Source organism: Glycine soja, chromosome 10 (genome assembly GCF_004193775.1).
Source record: "Glycine soja cultivar W05 chromosome 10, ASM419377v2, whole genome shotgun sequence".
Classification (NCBI taxonomy): domain Eukaryota; kingdom Viridiplantae; phylum Streptophyta; class Magnoliopsida; order Fabales; family Fabaceae; genus Glycine; species Glycine soja.
In genome coordinates this window covers 4,791,897-4,810,535 of record NC_041011.1, presented here as the reverse complement: position 1 = coordinate 4,810,535, position 18,639 = coordinate 4,791,897, and the positions used below count along the sequence as shown (strand labels likewise).

The following is an 18,639-nucleotide window of genomic DNA, read 5'->3' as shown; positions in this document are numbered from 1 at the left end:
TAAAATTATTGATAACAATGCTGAATTACCAATACTTAGATTCAAGTCATGTCGATGGGTTGTTGATTTTTGTAATTATTATGGTAGAAATTATATTTTTGGGATACATTTATTAGAATGCTGATAATGTAATTTGTAATGGGCAATAATGCTGAAACTTCATTTAAGTTAGGCATGGCAATGGAACCCTTACTCGTGGATATTCGTCCAAACTCGTCCCGATCTTGACAGGAAATACCCAAGTTGATCGGGTTCAGGGATTAACCAACTTTTTTAATTGGGGATAGGGGTGTCACTACCTATCCCATACCCATTCTCGTACCTGTTCTGATGATGAAATTATTAAAATTTTAATAATTACTTGTTAATTTTTTTTTTATAATTTTTACATAATTTAAGATTCTTTTCTTGATAATTTTTGTAGACAAATGCGCTGTAAATACAAATAGTTAAAAAATAAATGTGTAATAATCATTTTTTTTAAATCAGATTTTCAATATAATTTTTTTACAAGTCTAAATCGGGGACAAGGATACCCGATACTCGAGGGTACGAGGATGGGATAACAAATTTTAATCTATCGGGTATTGGGAACGGCTACGGGTGTTGGGGAGTCGGGGTTGGGGATTGGGGATGCAATACCCGTCCTCGCCTCGTTGTCATGTCTAATTTAAGTCATGTTGGTAAGATATTATTTGTGGGTTTTTTAGAAATTTTTTGGTGATGTGTTAAAATGAATTGGTCTTTAATCTAATTGAGCATTTCTTGAAATTTTGTATTGTTATTAAATTTAAACTTATACTTGAATGTAAAGATAATTTCTTGGTAATTTTGTACATGAAAATAATTTAATAAAACTAACAAACCGTTAAAAAAGACTTCCTATTTATTAAAAACCTCTTATTCACTAATGATTTGAGGAATAATATTATAATTTGAGTTGTAAGTAGAGTTAATTTTATTAGATTATACAATTTAAATTTACAGGTAAGAAGGGTCGATAAGACAAAGTTCGGATTAACTAATTTATTAGGTGTGAAATGTATTCATGTGCAATGTATTGCCTTGCCTTTTTTAATTTAGTAGGCCAAAATGAGTTCCCAAAACAGCTTACACTGAAAGATCATTCATCAGGTTGTGTCCAAATGTCGATCTTGAAGGAACAACATTGTCATGTACTCAAATTTTTGTCATGGTGAAATGTGTTCGTTACTATGCCCGTGGATGTAGGTCTATATGATCGAACCACGTAATTCTCATCTCAGTATTTATTGCTTCTTATATTTACATCGGAGATCTTTAAGTGAATATTTTCATACGAATATGGTTGGTATTAAAATGTTAAATAATATTAAACAACAAACAAGCTACCATTTATGTATTTTTTAAAATTATTTTGAAATTTGTTGTGCAATTGTATTTTTATTCCGTATGAAAATTATACATAAGTTGGTAATGTCAAATTTTCTTCTCGCTGTTTCTGTATCAAGAAAAAGCAATGACAACTGATCCAACTCAGACCCTTATGGATTACCTCACTCCTACTTTGGGGAAAGCCAATACCATTCAACTTCCTAATCTACCTGAGGGAGTCACATTTGACTTCAAACATGGGTTCATATAGATGTTGGAGAACAACCCGTTCAATGGCCCTACCCATGAAGATTCTATATAGCACCTGAGGAAGTTCATCAAGTTGACCTACACAGTGAGACAAAATCGTGTACCAGCAAAGTACATCATACTCTATGTTTTTCCTTTCTCTCTCAATGGAAAAACTTGTGTAAAATGTTTATATTTACATAATTCTTCTATTTCCTATGTTCATAACTCTTCAAACAACTATATGATTGCCACCTTGAAACGTAATACTGGATACTTGAATTATAACTCATTTAGGTAGACCTTTCAATGTAGGTTTTTGACATGTTCGTCAAACCGAGTTTGTATGTTGCTCGAATAGTTTTGATCGTGCAGACTCAATTGTGTTAAGCTGTGTAAAATCCATACCATACAACCCATGAACTTGACAGTTACTCGACTAGTGGTGATGTACGTACAATCCATGAACTCGACAATTACTCGACTAGTGATAATTGTTATACATACTTAGTTTGTACACTTAAATTACATAACAATTATCTAATTTATTCTCTTTTAATGCTTCTTTTGACTTAAAAAGATAAGAATTTAAATTCTTTTGAGTTTTTATCTTAAGAATGCTAAAGTTAGTAAATTTACAATGTTTTGTTCTATTTTGTAGAGTTTTGATACATCAACAAATGACTAGAAGTTGTTTGAAGAATTGGAGCAGCACAATGTGCGAGAAACCAAGCTGGCAGTCGGCTATATCATACATGGGCACTAAGCGCACGTTTGGAGGCTTAGCGCATGGTCACTTCAATCAACTATACTATACATGTGTGCTCAGGACGCACATGCAAGCTTAGCATACAATGATTTTTCAAAAAGCATGACAATGCAACACATTTTGAAGGAAAAAGGAGGCATTGTGCTTTTTGAAGGGAGCCAACAATGGAGACACATTCTGAAGCAAAACATCCACTTTGAGGGATCTTCTTCTTTCATTTCCTTTGTTTCATCTCTTGTTTTGAGTTTCTAATGACTATGAGAGGCTAACTTACCCATTGTTGAGGCTTGAATACCAAAAACTCTTTGATGTAATGATCTTTACTATCAATTTAATGTTATTTCAATATTATTGCGTCCTTTCTACATTTATTGCTTTGTTTATAGTTTGATCACCCATTTACATGTATGTTATAGGATTTTAATCATTTGAAAATGTTTTTACTCTAGGGAAGGAACTTATAGGTAACCCATGTTTAGGAATGGAATGGTATTATTTAGCCTTATCTATACATCTTTATTCTTAAAGCAAGTTACTTGATTTAGTTTTCTAATGGATTAGGAGTGAAATCAAGTGATTTAAACTCTTTCACATCAAAGATCATGATTAGAATAGTTTAGTTGGTGAAGGTAATAGTTATAATAGCCTTAAAAAATCTGACATTACATCAAAAGTACTTTTGGTGTGTTAAGCACCCAGCAATTCTACAAAAATCTACACCAAGTACCATTTTTCACACCCTAAGTGTTTGTTTTTCTCGTCCTTTATTATTGTTGAATTTTACATTTTTGCACTATTACTTTGAATATACTTGTTTTTAGTCATTCCTTTGCTTAGAATTCGGTATATACAAACTTTGAGCACAATCAAAATTCATGTGAACTCAATACTCGATCTTACTATTTAGTATTACTATGATAAATTGATACACTTGCCAAGGAGTTAACAACTAGTGACGACCACTAGTTCTCCACGATCACGCACGACGCCTAAAGAATCAATTAGTCAATGTAATCTTCTCAAGGTTGAACGTGTACATATAGACCCAAAGAAAACACAACAAGATACATTTTTTATCACCCCATACACAAATACACGAACACCTTGGGCTCAACTGACTTGATCGTTAGAGTCCTTTTTGTAAGTACCTCCCCCGACACTGGAGTAGGAGATCAAAGATTCTATGAAGACCAGGAACTCGATCACAACTCATTGAAACTTAGCCACAACTTGCTAGAATAGAATCTAAGAAACTTTTTATGCTTTTTACAAAACAAAAACTACCTTTCTGAATTTGAACAAGTCTCATGAAAGAATTAAAGGAGATACAGGAAAATTGAACCTGCGCAAACTACCTGAACATGTTACAATCGAAAATAAATAGTAAATCATATATACAAGCTTAAGAATTTAAAACCATTTTGGGGGAGGGGGGGCGGGGAGGGGGAGGAGACATATGGCAATGCTACATTCTCTTTAAAAACTAAAGCATCCCAAAGCCTATCTAGGCACTTGTGTATGTTGCAGGTCATTTGGATAATGTAATGATGCTTCGCATTTGTCAAAGAGTGAACAAAGTCGTCATAGGAAGAACATGAGTTGTCATGGGAGGGAGAGGACCCATGGCAGGAGCTACTGTCGCAGATTGAATGGTTTTTGAATAAGAGAGGTGTTAGGGTTGAGGAAGGAGATACTAACTCGTTAAGGATAGTTTAATATTTTCAAACTAAAATGAGGGGTGTAGGATACTCATATGGGCATGCAGGATTCAAATTCATGATATGCTTTGTTTGTGGATAAACATTGTATTTTATATAATTAAGTTCCCTATCAATTTGATTTCCTCCTTGATTATAAATGTGTTGCTATCACTTCAAAAATCAATATTTTGAAGGAAATGAATAAAAAAATGAGTATTAATATTAGTCTCTTTAAATATTTTCTTTATAATTAATTAAAATTTATTAAAAATTATAAAATCAGAAAAAAAATCTTTAAATATAATATAAAAATCACATAAATTTAATTATTTAAAATAAATTTTAACTAATAAAAAAGTATATATACTTTATAAAAAATGTTAGAAAATGCGTTATACCATTTCCTTTAATCAAATAAAATAATATGAACAAGACAATCTTCAAGAACCCAAGAGCAATTTTAGTGTCAGATCTTGAGCAAGGATCTTGAACTCAAGATCTGGTCCTGTGTGGATCTTACAATAAAGGTGTAGCAGAGATCTATAAGGTGAAAAATGAGTTATTGTACAAGAACCTTGAAGATCTCTGCATAAGCTTAAAAAAACAAAAGCAATACTTAAAAACAAAAACTAACCAACTGCAATCCATAGGAAGAAGAAAAAAAAAATGGAAGAACGAAAAAAAAAACCAACAGAAGAGAAAGAAAAAAAAGGACTTACTTGGAGGCCGCAGAAGGGGAGGGAGTAAGAAAGGGGGGTCACGGATGGGGAGGGGGAGGGGGAGGGGTAGAAGGAAGAAGGGGGAGAGGGAAGGGGAGAGGCAAGAGAAAGAAGAAGAAGGGTACACTAAAGCTGAGAGTGAATGTTGGGAGAGAAGAAAGGTGAAAGTAGTCACTCTGTATACAATAGTTATGGTAAAAAAAATGCATAGTATATCAGTCGAAAAAAAAAATAGATACTCATTTTCTTATTTCTTAATATTTATAAATTCTTTTTTTAATGTTTCATTAAAATTAAGTAAAATTTAATAAATAATTAAATAAAATATTTAAAAGTAAGATTTACGTGGGATCTAAAAAAATAATCTAAAATTTTAAAATAAGATCTACTACTACAAAAGATGAAAAAAAAAATCTCAAGAGATCTTCAATCATATGTGACAATATAGAATCCATCAAACAAAAATTAAGATTCTAATTTAAAATCTACCACTAAAATTATTCTAACATTTGGTGCTTAGCTATGCAGCAAAGTTAGTTGTCTCTATGTATGTTTTTCTTTGTAGTGGGAATACACGTGTACGGCACTGCCCCCATTCCTTCTCCTCCTCACATTTTGATAATAAACAAACAAAAAGTAATGTAAATTGAACAATAAAGGACACCACAATCTGATTTACATAATCTTTTACCAATAATTCAAACTAGTAATAAGTATAATATAATTCAAATTGGTAAAACACAGCGATATTTTGTTTTTAATCTGCACTATCATTATGTGTGGTGGTAAAATAATTACTGTATAACTTTTTATGTAACTCAAATTTATATGTATGTATATGATTTATTATAAGTTGCTAGAATAATTTACTAAGACATTCATTGAGATTTGTAAATTTATAAAAGTATTATCTCAAATTTTGAATGTTACGCCACGCCCTTAATTATAATAATATTTTTCACTTGTGACGACGTTTGTGCACGATGTATGTGTTTTGGAGGAAAAAGCGGAGAGAGTGCTGTCTACATCATCAAGTGAATATAAAGGGAGTTTGGTGTTATATTCGAAATTATAATCAATTTATTCACAATATTTTAATCAAACAAGTTTAATTTGCGCTTACCCATTTACAATTCAAGTGCATGTTTTGGTTTTTCACATTTTAATATTTGATTTTTTTATGAGTTTAATTTTGATATATCATTAGTATAAAAGTATGTTTTTATAATGTTAATTTATTAAAAACTATTTAAATATAATTTTTTTTAAATAATTATTGTAAAAGATAAAAATTTCATTATCTATAAGAATTTATGATTGAATGTCATATAAAAAATATTCACATTGTCAGTATATTTTAATAAAATCTAAAAATAAATAGCTTTGAACAAAAACAAAAACAATTCAAATACACTCATTCGTACTTTGAGTAATATTATTTGAAAATTTTTAAAATTCTCTCAAAAGATTGATTTTGACAAATTAATTTAAGCAAAGTTCAATTTTCAAGGTATTCATAGCTCTACATAACTATTTTTTTGTCCTTTTTTAATTTCTCCCTTGGAAGCTTATCAATACCAATTGGTGCTGAAGTATGAGATTTTCAGCCTATCTTTAGGATACATGCTAATATATAAAAGTCGATAATATAAAGTAGCAAGAGAAAGCTTAAATTATAAACTTCCGTTTTTTAGAAGAATTATAAACGAGCTTAATGTAATATTTTGGATTGTTTTCATTTGATTTCTTACGGCATATTTATTTTAGAGATTATTGGTTTTAACTTTCTGCTAAGGCCATTGCCCATTGAGTGAAAGATAAATTTTTTACTGTGGTATTTGGGATTCATACAAGATTTAAATCTCAACTGTAAATAATTTTAATTTCTTATTTCTTATACCTTGCTCGTATATCACGTTGGTCTGAAAGTTAAATAAACACACGCTTAACTTACCTCCAAATTTATCTCCGAATTCTGAATTAGTCAATTTTATTTTGTTTTATGAATGGGATGTCTTAGGAAAAAAAAAACAGACGCACTTAACTGTCTCATAGTACAAACACGTAGTGCCGGAAAATGTGTTCCATCTAACGGATTTGGAATCTGTACTCAAAGTAATCACAAACCTTGACTCTGTTTCAAACCGGGTGTTATTGAACGAGGAAAATCTCAAATAAAGACACAGTTATTCTCTTGAGTTCTTTGTCTTTATATATATATATATATCATGGGACAAAATAGGTAAAGCAGACACCAAATAAAACATGTATTCTCTTCTGTTATTATTTTTTCTTCGTTACGTAATGTATCAAAGTCAGCATTGGGTTCGTTGATTGGACCCGGAAGGATAGCAAATGATTCTACACCATTGAACTTGTTTGCCTTGCCGTAGTTGATCTCCACGTGAAGTCCTCAAAATGTCAAATGATTCTACACCTAATTCATGCTATTAAAGTAAACAAAAATCAAATCAAAATCAATAGAGATAACATCGAGAAATCTTTAATACTAAAAATTAAAATATTCAAGAATTGTCAATTCTAAAGATTAAAGTTCCTTTTTGTATTTTTAAAAATAAAATACCATAAATATAATAAAAAAACAATCCAATTTATCAATGAGATAAAAGAATTAGTCATTGTAAATAAAATAATATTCATTTTTAGTCCCTAAAATTAAATCTCTTTTTAATTTCTTGTTTATTGAAAATTAAATATGTTTTTCGTCTTCTAAAATTTTTCAAATTCAATTTTAATATTTTAAAAAAGAATTGTCTTATTTTCAATCTTCTAATTTAAAGATACTCTACTTTCGATCCTCAACATATAGCTTTTGACTATTTATAACTTTCATTAAAAGTTAATTAGAACTATTTTAAAGACTTTAAATGGAGTATTTTAAAATGAAATTGACAAAAATAGAACACTTTTTTTAAAGATTAAAACTATATTTTAAAAAGACGAATAACATATTATATCTTATAAAAATTATCCAACATTGTATTTGTCTTTTACAAACAAATCATTTTCTTTTGATGCTTTATTTAGAAATAAGAACTATATATAACATATTTTCACAAATAAAATTTGAAAATAAACAATATTCTTTTGAAAAACTAAACATAAACTTGTTTGAATTTTTTTGTGGACCTACTCAGTTCAAATTTGAGAAAACCTTCATATTCTATACAATGATTTAGTTAGGCCCTAAAACTACTAGTAATAGATTAATAGCGTGTCGAAAATGGCAATGCCATTCTGGAATCTTGAACATGATTTCTGTTAAAGCCAACATAATCATCAATTTCCAAATCTAGAAGAAAATCCTCAAAACTCCTACACCATATTCCATTAATATTATTATATTGGAAAAATGACAAACCAAACAAAAGCATAAAAAAAAATAAAGTGGGTCATTTTAGCAACAGAACCTTCACATCCCATCTCTCATCAATAGTGTTCCAATTGCTGGGTGGAGCTTTACGCAATCCCATTACTCTCTCTTTCTCTCAATCTCCTTCTATTCTCTATTATTATATTTATACTATTTCCTATTTTATTTTTAATTTTTTTCATTGCATTCTCTAATCTCTATTCTATTATCTACCCCTTCATTCCCGTTTGTCTCTGTCACTGTCTCATAACACTCTTTGAACCACCGCAACTAAAATAACAACCCCACTTTTCTTCTAGCCAAAGCTTCCAAGTTTCGAATTTTCTCATCTTTTCGGAAAAAGATCAACACCCCAGATAAAAATAGAAGAAAGCCTTTTCTGGGTTAATTTGGTAATTTGGTTTTTTTCATGGGTAACATAGGAAGCAGCGGCTCCAACAGCCGCTGGAGACACGGCGGAGGCGGTGGCAGCGGGAGGCGGATTCACCCGCCGCCTCCGCCGGTGATGTCGCCGCCGGAGGTAACGGCGAACCGATTCGTGTACCCTCCGGCCGCCACGCCGTATCACAACTACCCCGGGTACTACCCGCCGCCGACCACCATGCCGGCGCCGTTGCCGGCGCCATACGACCACCACCACCGTCCGGCGGTGGACCCGATGTGGGTGAGGTATCCGCCGGCGGCACCGCCGGCACCGGCGCCGTACGTGGAGCACCAGAAGGCGGTTACGATTAAGAACGATGTCAACATCAAGAAGGAGACGCTTAGGATTGAGCCTGATGACGAGAATCCTGGCTGTTTTCTCGTGTCGTTTACGTTTGATGCCACCGTTTCGGGAAGGTATTTTCCTTTTTTGTAATGATGGTGTAACAAGGTAATTATGTTTTCCTTAGGTGTACTCGCGGTCTTGGACGAAAATTAATTAGTTACTGCTTTCGGCAGGAACTATTTCATGGTCAGAAAAAAAAATTAATGTGTTCTGTGGTGTGAATGGTATTATTTGTCAGATGCAATGTTTTGGAGATGTTGTTGTTGTGATCCTGTGCTGGCTTTACTTGATGGGGTGCTGTTAGTGTTACTAAGCTTGTTTTTGAGTGCATGCAGGATTTAATTGCTTTGCTCAATTTGCTTATTTGGATTCTGATAAGTAAAGGGGTGTGCAAAGCTGCAAGTAAATAATATTTTGCAAATGAGAAGTATAGGTATAAGCAGGTGTATGTGTGAAATAAGTTTCTTTTTTATATGTGGGAATTGAAGACAGTGTTAGGGTCACTCACCCTCCTAGACCCCTTGAGTTGATCATTTATCGCTTAGATATCTCCTTGGCTTTACTGGTGCCAGAGTAGCTATCGTTTTTGTTTTGTGTGCATTTTGTTTACTTCTGAATAGGCATATCTATGTGTTGCTAGGGTTGAATTTCTTATTTCACACAACGAAAACACTTTTTCACTCTTTCATATACTAGGGGATTTCACTTAGAGAAGAAAATGTCCCATACTAATGGATTCGGGTCCACAACAATGGGTTCAAATGTGAGATCTTGTAGCACTTACCAATGAGGCCCTATCCATTAGTATTATACAAAAATATTTGACAATCTGGAGAGCCTGAGTGAGAAGCAAAGTCAATTACTGCTAAAGATTGCTTATAAACATTTATCTACTTTTTCCCCATTTGACATGTTCTAGATTTTGATCTGATCACACACTAAGTTTGCATCTATTTGGTTGGGAATATCTATTGAGGTTTTCAAGAGTGTTGTTTTTATTGAATATTCCTTTTTTAGGGAGGTGAAGAAATTGCTTATTCTATTTTGCATGGGGTTTTGTTACCTTTTAGAGATTGAAAGTGAAGTTGATCAGTGCACTTTAATGGCAAATGAGGTCGTTACTGGTTAGCTCAGTACACATTAGTCGGTTTGAAAGATGAGGTTATTTGTGCCTGAACAATCGCTTATAGATCATTTAGTTTCCTGATATACTTGTGCTAATAGCTGTTATTACTGTCAAATCACCATTCTTGGAGTGACTTTTATTTGTGTCAGTTTAACTGTAGTTTTATTTACAGTAATTGATTGGCTAAGAATGGAAGGAGGCCATATTAGAGGAGAAAGTGATAACTTTGTAGTAGTTTGACTGTTTCGGGTTTTTTTGTTGGTTATATGTGTAGTGATAGGACACTCTGAGGTTGCTATTTCAATTAAATTGTTGGACCTTGTGGTCCCTTTATTTATGTATTTATTTTATTGTGTGTTTGTGGGGGGCGGTTAAATTACTAGCAAAATGACATATAACTTTGAAGAACTTCACATGTTCACATATATTATCCAAAGCCATTTTCTGCATCATCACTAGTTATTCTCCTTATGTGCTTGACCTTCTCATGTAGGAAAGTCAACGTCTTTTAAGTAGAATTAATCTATATTATTATTATCTACTCTGATTAAAAGATAACCAACCTTATATGCTCCTAATATTATTTTTAGATGCCATATTGGGAAATAGAATAGTTGAAACTGGAATTTGTTGCTATTTCTGCCTACATCATGGTCAAGTTAGTAGCAATTAAAAGAAATGAAAATTATTTCTATAGCAAGATACATGGATACAATTCCTACTTTTTCACTGCCAATGCCAAGGGTTTGAATGGTTGGTTCAATGCATGTTTTACTTGACCAATTTCAATTTTTGCCAAAGCTGCATAACAAAATGACAAAATGCAAATTTTAGCACATTTGAAGGAAATAAACTACAGTACTCAGTATTATAAGTACTTGTTACTTTCCTAGTTCCTATATTAAGGATCATTATGTAAGTGGTGCCAATACACGAGATGTGGTTGACTCAGTATAGTCAAATATTTTTCTTTTTTCTTTTTCTAGTATTCACATGAAAAGCCAATGCCTTTCTTTGGTCAGACTTGTGCTTTTTGGTGTTTCTTGTCTCAAGGCATTAAAACCCACTAGCACCTAAAGTATGCCTCTCACCTTCAACTACCTTGAGTTGACTTAATGCACTTCCAGTTTAAATGTTTAATTATGCATTCAATATTAAAGGTTAAGTTGCCATTTGTGTGTGTATGGATTTTTTTTTTTTTTTGATCGGCAATAGTGTGTGTGTGTGGATGTTAAAAACTATGAATATGAATATTTTGTAAGATGGTTCTTTAAATTGTTTGATCTAAAGGTTTTTGTTTCCTTTTATCTCCATAACAGCATCACCATACTTTTCTTTGCAAAAGAAGGGGAAGGTTGCACCCTAACCCCAATGAAGGAAAATGTTCTTCCACCTGTGACTGTAAATTTCCAGCAAGGTCTTGGCCAGAAGTTTAAACAGCCAGCTGGAACCGGTATTGATTTTTCAACATTTGAGGAGTCTGAGTTATTGAAAGCAGGGGACATGGATGTCTATCCTGTTGCAATTAAAGCAGACGCATCCTCCGGCGACCATGATGAATCAAAATCAAATGAAACTCCTGCATCCGGTAGCTCAAACTCTCAGATAACTCAAGCAGTGTTTGAGAAGGAGAAAGGAGAGTTCCAGGTGAAGGTTGTTAAGCAGATCTTATGGGTAAATGGAATGAGGTATGAACTTCAGGAGATATATGGTATTGGAAATTCAGTGGAGAGTGATGTGGATGGGAATGACCCGGGAAAAGAGTGTGTTATATGCTTGTCAGAGCCTCGGGACACAACTGTCCTTCCATGTCGCCACATGGTATTTAATTACTGGTTTCCTTTTTTTCTTACATTAATTTCTTTTAATTGGTTGACTGAATGATGCTCTGATGGTAGTCATTAATACTATGAGTATTAGTTTACCAGAAAGAGTGTTAAATCAGAATTTCATCAACAATCAGAATTTGTTGTCATTATTTATTTTTTATTTTTTATTTCATGTGTGTTTGCTTCCACTTAATTTGTTGAGGAACAATCACTTATTTTAGTCAACTTCATGAAAGAGCTTCCAAAAAATAAGTGATTATTTCCTCAAAAATAGTTTATACCAAACATACCAAACATGTTTAACACTCAAGTTACTCTGTCACTAATCCGTAATTAGTCTTAGCAAACTGATTATTATTTTTTCTCAACATTAAATTGTTGATATACTTTGGCTGGATTTGTTTCCTTCTTGTAGTGTATGTGTAGCGGTTGTGCGAAGGTTTTGAGGTTCCAGACAAATAGATGTCCAATCTGCAGACAACCAGTCGAGAGGCTTTTGGAGATCAAAGTTGGACCCGAGCTTGAGGAGTGAAGATACATTGTTAGTGACACAAGCTTCCTGTACAATCCAACTGTTATAGCTAATACTATTCACTTACTTTATCAGGTTTTTCCAATAATCCCAAAAAATAGAAATTGGAATTTATGTATGACATTATGTTTGACATGTACAGCAGGCTGGCATTGCACCTGACTTGTATTATTGTATAAGCCAATGCCTCCGCCATGCTTGTTTGGTTTTACTTCTAATTTTTAAGTGGCTTTCCCTTCTGAATCATATTTATATGTTTCTCACTTGTCACCTTCTCTTCAGATGACATCTTTTTTTTTGGTCTAAATCAGTAAATTGCACGTAACTCAATCCAACTTTAGGCCAGTTGCAGAAAATTTCTTATAGTTCACAATTCCTAAATTTATCAATTAGTGTCAATTTAATCTTATCAAGTGAGTTGCTGTATTTTGAATACTGCATTTGTGCAATTTACCATTTGGCCAATAATTGAAGGGTGGTGGTTCATTTCAGTTTCGGTCCCTGCAGGCAAAATTTTGATGCATTCACAGTTTCACAGTCAGCTAATGGTGACGGTCTGATGATGATCAGACGGATCATATTTTAACTCATAGGTCAAACTTAAAATAAAAACTAAAATATGAACCATCCTATCTTCATTTAACGGTTCAGATTTGTGACTACGTGAATGCATTTAGGTTGACATAATATTGGAAACTTTATTTAACTTTCTCAACCACTTTCTTTCTTTCTGGTGGGGTTTTTTTAGTTTCGGATAAAGGTTTTATGAACCATTTTATGTCAATACCCTTGGTTAGGGAAATGATTATTGAATAGTAAGTAGCTTTTATCTTCAGAAACCCACCACCCACCTCACATACATTTTATGCAAAGTATTGTTGGATAACACGTTTGCACACCAATTTTTTAAGTTCTTTAAAGGATATATGAGGGTAAGCCTGCACATGTTTCGTTAACAATTGGTTAAGCATTTCTTAAATTACTACTTCGCATGCGTTGCCCTCTGTCCAATAATTGATCTTCAAAGCACGCAGAGGATCCACGGTTCTCAAATAAAAATTACTCCACCATGTACGACTAGACCATAAGCATATGCACATCACATGTTAGATTAATCATTTTAAATCTTGCTGTAACTTTTTCTTACTGATCTTATTTGTTAAATAGAAAATAATACTATTTCTTATGTTTTTAATACATTAAATATATCTATTTTTATGCACTATTTTTTCTTTATAAAATATTAAAGCGAATCTGGAAGAGGATATAATATAACATTATTTTGTTAAATACCGATACCGATAAGGTAGACACTAAAAGCCAAATAAAACAAAAGAATTACAAATTAAAATTGGTTCAAGTTCCATCATTAAATACCGATACCCAGGATGTTCACAATGTCTGATGGATCAAGTATGACAATGGTTCAGGTTCCATCATTAAAATTGGTTCATTCATCTCCAAATTCTTGGTTATAGTTTTTGGTCCAGACAATTTTAACTTATTATTAAACCCCCAAAACATTATAAAGAAAGAAAAAGAAAAGAAAAACCAATGAGCACACTGATTTTATTTGCAGAGGAGAATGACAAAGGGAGCTTATTAATTTATAAAGCATGCGGATGTTCATAGCCTTAGCATTAACATTAACATTAGCATTAGCATTAGCATTAGCATCCTCTTTCCTTGATAGACAACAAAAACAATACCACTAGATAGTTGTTCTGTAATTCAAGACAGCAAGACATCAAACACACAAAACAGATATAATTTCTCAAGCAACACTCACTGTACATATGACACTTAAGCCCCTTGATGCAATTTTGCTTTCCACCATTGATGAACATACACACCATTGCTTCTGAGACCTTTGTAAATATCCATGCATCGTTCCCTGCTGCTCATAGTTTCGCTTTCACCATTTCCACTCTCCGAGCAACTAAGAAACAACTCATCAACAGAGCATATAGCTCCATTCTCAAATATATCCGATAGGAATTTTATTTCAGCTTCCCCAGCATTCATCTTCAGAACCACAAAATCAGCATGCTGCACAGTTTCCATGAACCACACTAGGAAATCAAACTCTTCCTCACCCAAAAAAGGTTCCATTTCTCCATCCACACCACTCTTGTGTGCAATATTCCCAGCCAAACCCGGATGATAAATAAACGTGACACGAGGCCGTTTCACATAGGACAACAACACAGAAGCGTTGTAATGAACAAAATAAACACTGAAAGCCTTCTGATCAATGGGATAAGATGGTGGGAACCAATCAGTAACGTTAACGTTAACATTTGCATTCACCAACTCTTTCACCCCAATATCAATATACACCAACCTCTTCTTATTAGAAACATCCACAAACTTAGGCAAATAGGAGACACTTTTTTTCTCATACTTGACATCTTTTCTTACTCTTTCCTCCACAAGAGGCTCCATTAGTTTCACCAAAGGCTTGGTGAATTGAACACTTGCACAATCTTCTGGAAGCACATGGTTATAAAAAATAGATCTTTTCTTGAAAACCACAAGGCTAAGCTCATTGACATGACCAACATGCACCACGTTGGAAGATCTCAACAATGAAGACACTGAGGAAGAAGAAGAAGAAGAAGAGCCAACAAGCAAGGCACCGATTCCACCAGGCTTGAGAATACGCTCGACCTCAAGAACCAGCAACGCAGGAACAGAAACCTTGTCAACAACATCCTTGGAGAACACGAAGTCGAATGTGGAATCATCGTACTCAAAGCGGCACGCGATTTTCTTTTTGTTGAGGGAGAAAAAAGGGTGCTTGTGGAGACCAATAACACTGGAGAATCCCAACCTTTGCATTGCGGAGACAATTACATTAGACCCTTCTCCAACGCAGAGGCTTTTAGCTCCGAAGTTCAAGAGTCGTTTACCCTTTAGAATGGTGATGATGGTGGAAGCTAAACTCGTGTCGTTTTTGCAGTTCATGGAGTCGAAGGAGCCCCAGAAGGTGTTGAGGATGCGGCTCTGGAACAAGTAGGAGCCGGCGGTTAAGGTGGTGTTTTCGGAGAGCGAATCTGAGTCGTCGATGACGCAGTCAACGTTGGTCTTGGGAGTCAAAGATTCCAAATCGACGGCGGGGAGGAAGCGAATCAGGGCAACGAGGGAAACAGCGGAGGCGAGGAATAACGCGCGGAAGAAAACGCGTTGAGCTATGGAGCCGCTCAGCCCGTGGAGTTTGGAGCTCTTAGAATCCATGGAAAGTGTTCTTGTTTAAGGAAGAACTAAGTGTGAGAAGAGAGGGTTTTTTTCTTTTTAATAACTCACCAATCTCAACCAACTGAGCTAGAGATATGGAGTTTAAGAAAGTGAAAGAGTGTTTGATGAGAAACTAGGTTGTGAGAGAAGGGAAGAGAAAGTGTAAACCTTGAAGAAAGGGTGATTCTGATTGGTTGAGGTTTTGAGGCATGGCAAGAGTGTTGTTGGAACCTTCTTGTTTGGTGTCGGTTTGTAGCAGCCCCCACCACTCATGTTGGGTGGAGTGAATCCCTTCGTTTGTGAGAGGAGATAAGTTCATCTCAGGAAAATGAGAGCTTGAACCTGGTAATGAATCAAGGAACTTTTTGCTGCTTCTGAAAAGTCATTGCTATATCTGAAGGAGATGATTGAAATAAGGATTTTGAGGGGGGTAAGAATATGAAGAAGGATTTTAAGGAACCTTGTGGGGTTGTGAAGTGTGGTGAAGAGGGGACCTAGGGTGGGGAACATATAAGGTAGGACACAAAAGTGGCACTCACACTTTGGGAAGCGCAGTGGGATCTTGTGTAATGTGATGTGGGGAATCCTTCTATCCTAGGTTTACGTGGCATCATATCACACATATACAACTCCCTTATTTGGCCCTATTTTCACAACTTTTTGTGACTTCTTTACCCAAAAAGTTTTATATTTTCAAGTAAACTAATTCTTTAAAATATTTTTGATTTGTATCCAAATTGATTTAATTGTCAAATTATTTATAATTATTGCAATTAAGATTTTTTTTTAACTCCCAGACTTAGATTATGAAATATTCATATTCGTATAAATTTTTTATTCTTTAAATTGATTATGAGATTAATCTTTAATTTAAAATTTAATTATATTTAAATTTCATTTTACTTCTCTAAAAATATTTGATGGGTCTTTTTTTCTTTTCTACTTTACCTAAAGTATTTACTCCTTTTATTAATGATTAATTTTTATCAATTGATAAAAGATCTTTTTTTAGTCACATTTTCTCTATTAAAAAAAATTACAAAATCTTAACAAATTTAAGTCCACTAAAAAAATATTGTTAAGAGTTTTATTGTGTTGCGGCATGGAAGATGATAAATAAAAAACATAAACATTTACTATTTTGAAATTTTAATAATTATTCTATATCATAATAAATGATTCTTTTATCCTTTAACTTTTGCTTTAAGATACATTAACAATTTTTGTTTTAATAATGACTTTTTTTTTAAAAGATGCGGCTTAAAGATTCTTTAAGAGATTTACTTTTAAGAAAATAGAATTATTCTAACTTTAAGAAGATTACCGTAATTAAGTATCGACTGATCAATTGGAAATGTTTTAAGTCTGTTTTAAAGCACAACATTGTTTGGTTTCTTCAAACACAAATGATTCTATATTTATTGTGGTCCTATTAGTATCAGATTATTTGGCTCAGCGGGCGCACACACTAATTGATGCTAATTGCACATATATGCTATGTAATTTCTAGTATAAAATTCAGTATCAATGTTAAATCGATCGCCTTTACACACATATATAGTTGAATCTGTATAAGAAATTCCAAATATATTTCTATGATGAAATTTTGATCTTTAAACCTTTATTTTTGTGTACCGTGATCTTTAAACTGTTACTTATTAAACTGGTTTTATTAATGCAACTTAATATCATACGATGCGTTAAAATATAATACCGAGTTAGAGGAAGTAATTCAGTCATATATAGCCCAAAAACAACAAAAAACCAGTCATATATACAGCACCTAATTACTTCATGATTGATTAACACCGTATGCAGTAAATGTAATATGAAATTTGGCAAACTATATTATTGGGGAGAAATGCAAGGACACCCTGTACACTGGAGTAGTTTATAGGATTAAAGAAAGGGAGAAAATAAAGGACCACTACACCCGATGCAATATGCTCTTCAAGGATCTTTATTCCAAACTCAAACGGCTGATAATGAAAAATTGACCATTGGACTAATTTAATAAATGAGGTGTTTATTGCTTAATTGCATGATTGAACCCATTAGCAAACCCATAATGCCCTCAACTGCTTTGGTTTTATTATGATAAAAGAATCTTGAAAGTTTTTACTATCAAGTATTTCATATATTAAAATCTTGAAAGTTTTTATTCTGATTTAATACTTTATTTATTTATTTTTGAATTCTTAATTTATTTTTCTATAAAATTTTGGTCTTGTTAATTAGTGTTTCGTCACCATTAGTTAAAAAGTATTTATTTAATCGTTTTGTTTAAAGATATACTTGTATTTAAAATAATTGTTATTTTAAAAAATTAATTGTTTATATAAAATTAAAAATATTGATGATCTTTTTAATTTAATCATCATCTCTTAATGTTTTTAACAAGTAAAATAAGAGAAAACACCAATAGAGCGAAAAAGTAATTAGTCATTTTTTTTTGGCTTTTGGTAATAGAGTTTAGTTATGTTTAGCTTTCCAGCACTGAGGTTTGGTTTGGAAACTTAATGACATTTTTTTTTTGGCAACATCTTAAGTGAAAATTATTTTAAAATACATGAAGTATATTTTTATAAAGGAAAATAATAATAAATATTTTTTTATTGTGCACAATAATCGCCCTTAGGTTAAAATTTGTGATTTCAGCCTTTCAGGCACATTACTTCAGCTTTTACCACTTGCCCAAACATGATAGATTCTAATAAATGTTTACTTCGTGTTGATTTGAGCGGGAGATTGAAGTTAATCAAACATGTGAAGTGATATTGAGTTACGTCCAAAAAAAAATTTTAATTGTAATTTAGATATCTTAATTTTTTAAATTTATGATTTTCATCCTTTTTTAATTGTAACATTTAATTCTTTTAGTTTTATAATTTTATGATTTTAATCATAGATTATTTACTAATAAATGTGATTATTAGAAATATTAAAAATTAAATAAATATTA

General features: G+C 32.8%; 2 protein-coding genes and 1 long non-coding RNA gene across 4 annotated transcripts in view; 2 read left to right on the top strand and 1 right to left on the bottom strand.

Annotated features, from left to right (window-relative positions):
- Positions 1 to 2,709, top strand: part of LOC114372076 — a 41,096-nt gene extending 38,387 nt beyond the window's left edge. For both annotated transcript variants that reach the window (XR_003658140.1, XR_003658138.1), the window contains one exon: positions 2,264 to 2,709. This is a non-coding gene — a long non-coding RNA (uncharacterized LOC114372076). The remainder of the gene's footprint in view (positions 1 to 2,263) is intronic.
- Positions 2,710 to 8,247: 5,538 nt separating this feature from the next.
- LOC114371954 (probable E3 ubiquitin-protein ligase LOG2) lies at positions 8,248 to 12,705 on the top strand. The gene is made up of 3 exons (XM_028329294.1): positions 8,248 to 9,024; positions 11,399 to 11,900; positions 12,324 to 12,705. The coding sequence occupies exons 1-3, from the start codon at positions 8,594 to 8,596 to the stop codon at positions 12,438 to 12,440; spliced, it is 1,050 nt and encodes a 349-aa protein (XP_028185095.1). The 5' UTR covers positions 8,248 to 8,593; the 3' UTR covers positions 12,441 to 12,705.
- Positions 12,706 to 14,026: 1,321 nt separating this feature from the next.
- Positions 14,027 to 16,276, bottom strand: LOC114372447. The gene has a single exon (XM_028330005.1). The coding sequence runs from the start codon at positions 15,675 to 15,677 to the stop codon at positions 14,244 to 14,246; it is 1,434 nt and encodes a 477-aa protein (XP_028185806.1). The 5' UTR covers positions 15,678 to 16,276; the 3' UTR covers positions 14,027 to 14,243.
- Between the last annotated feature and the right edge of the window lie 2,363 nt (positions 16,277 to 18,639).

What these genes read in the sequence shown, in the direction of transcription:
- LOC114371954 (XM_028329294.1), top strand. Translation starts at nt 8,594, where the DNA reads ATGGGTAACATAGGAAGCAGCGGCTCCAACAGCCGCTGGAGACACGGC. An exon ending in GATGCCACCGTTTCGGGAAG is followed by an intron (nt 9,025 to 11,398) that starts GTATTTTCCTTT and finishes TCTCCATAACAG; the next exon opens with CATCACCATACTTTTCTTTG. An exon ending in TCCTTCCATGTCGCCACATG is followed by an intron (nt 11,901 to 12,323) that starts GTATTTAATTAC and finishes TCCTTCTTGTAG; the next exon opens with TGTATGTGTAGCGGTTGTGC.
- LOC114372447 (XM_028330005.1), bottom strand. Translation starts at nt 15,677, where the DNA reads ATGGATTCTAAGAGCTCCAAACTCCACGGGCTGAGCGGCTCCATAGCT.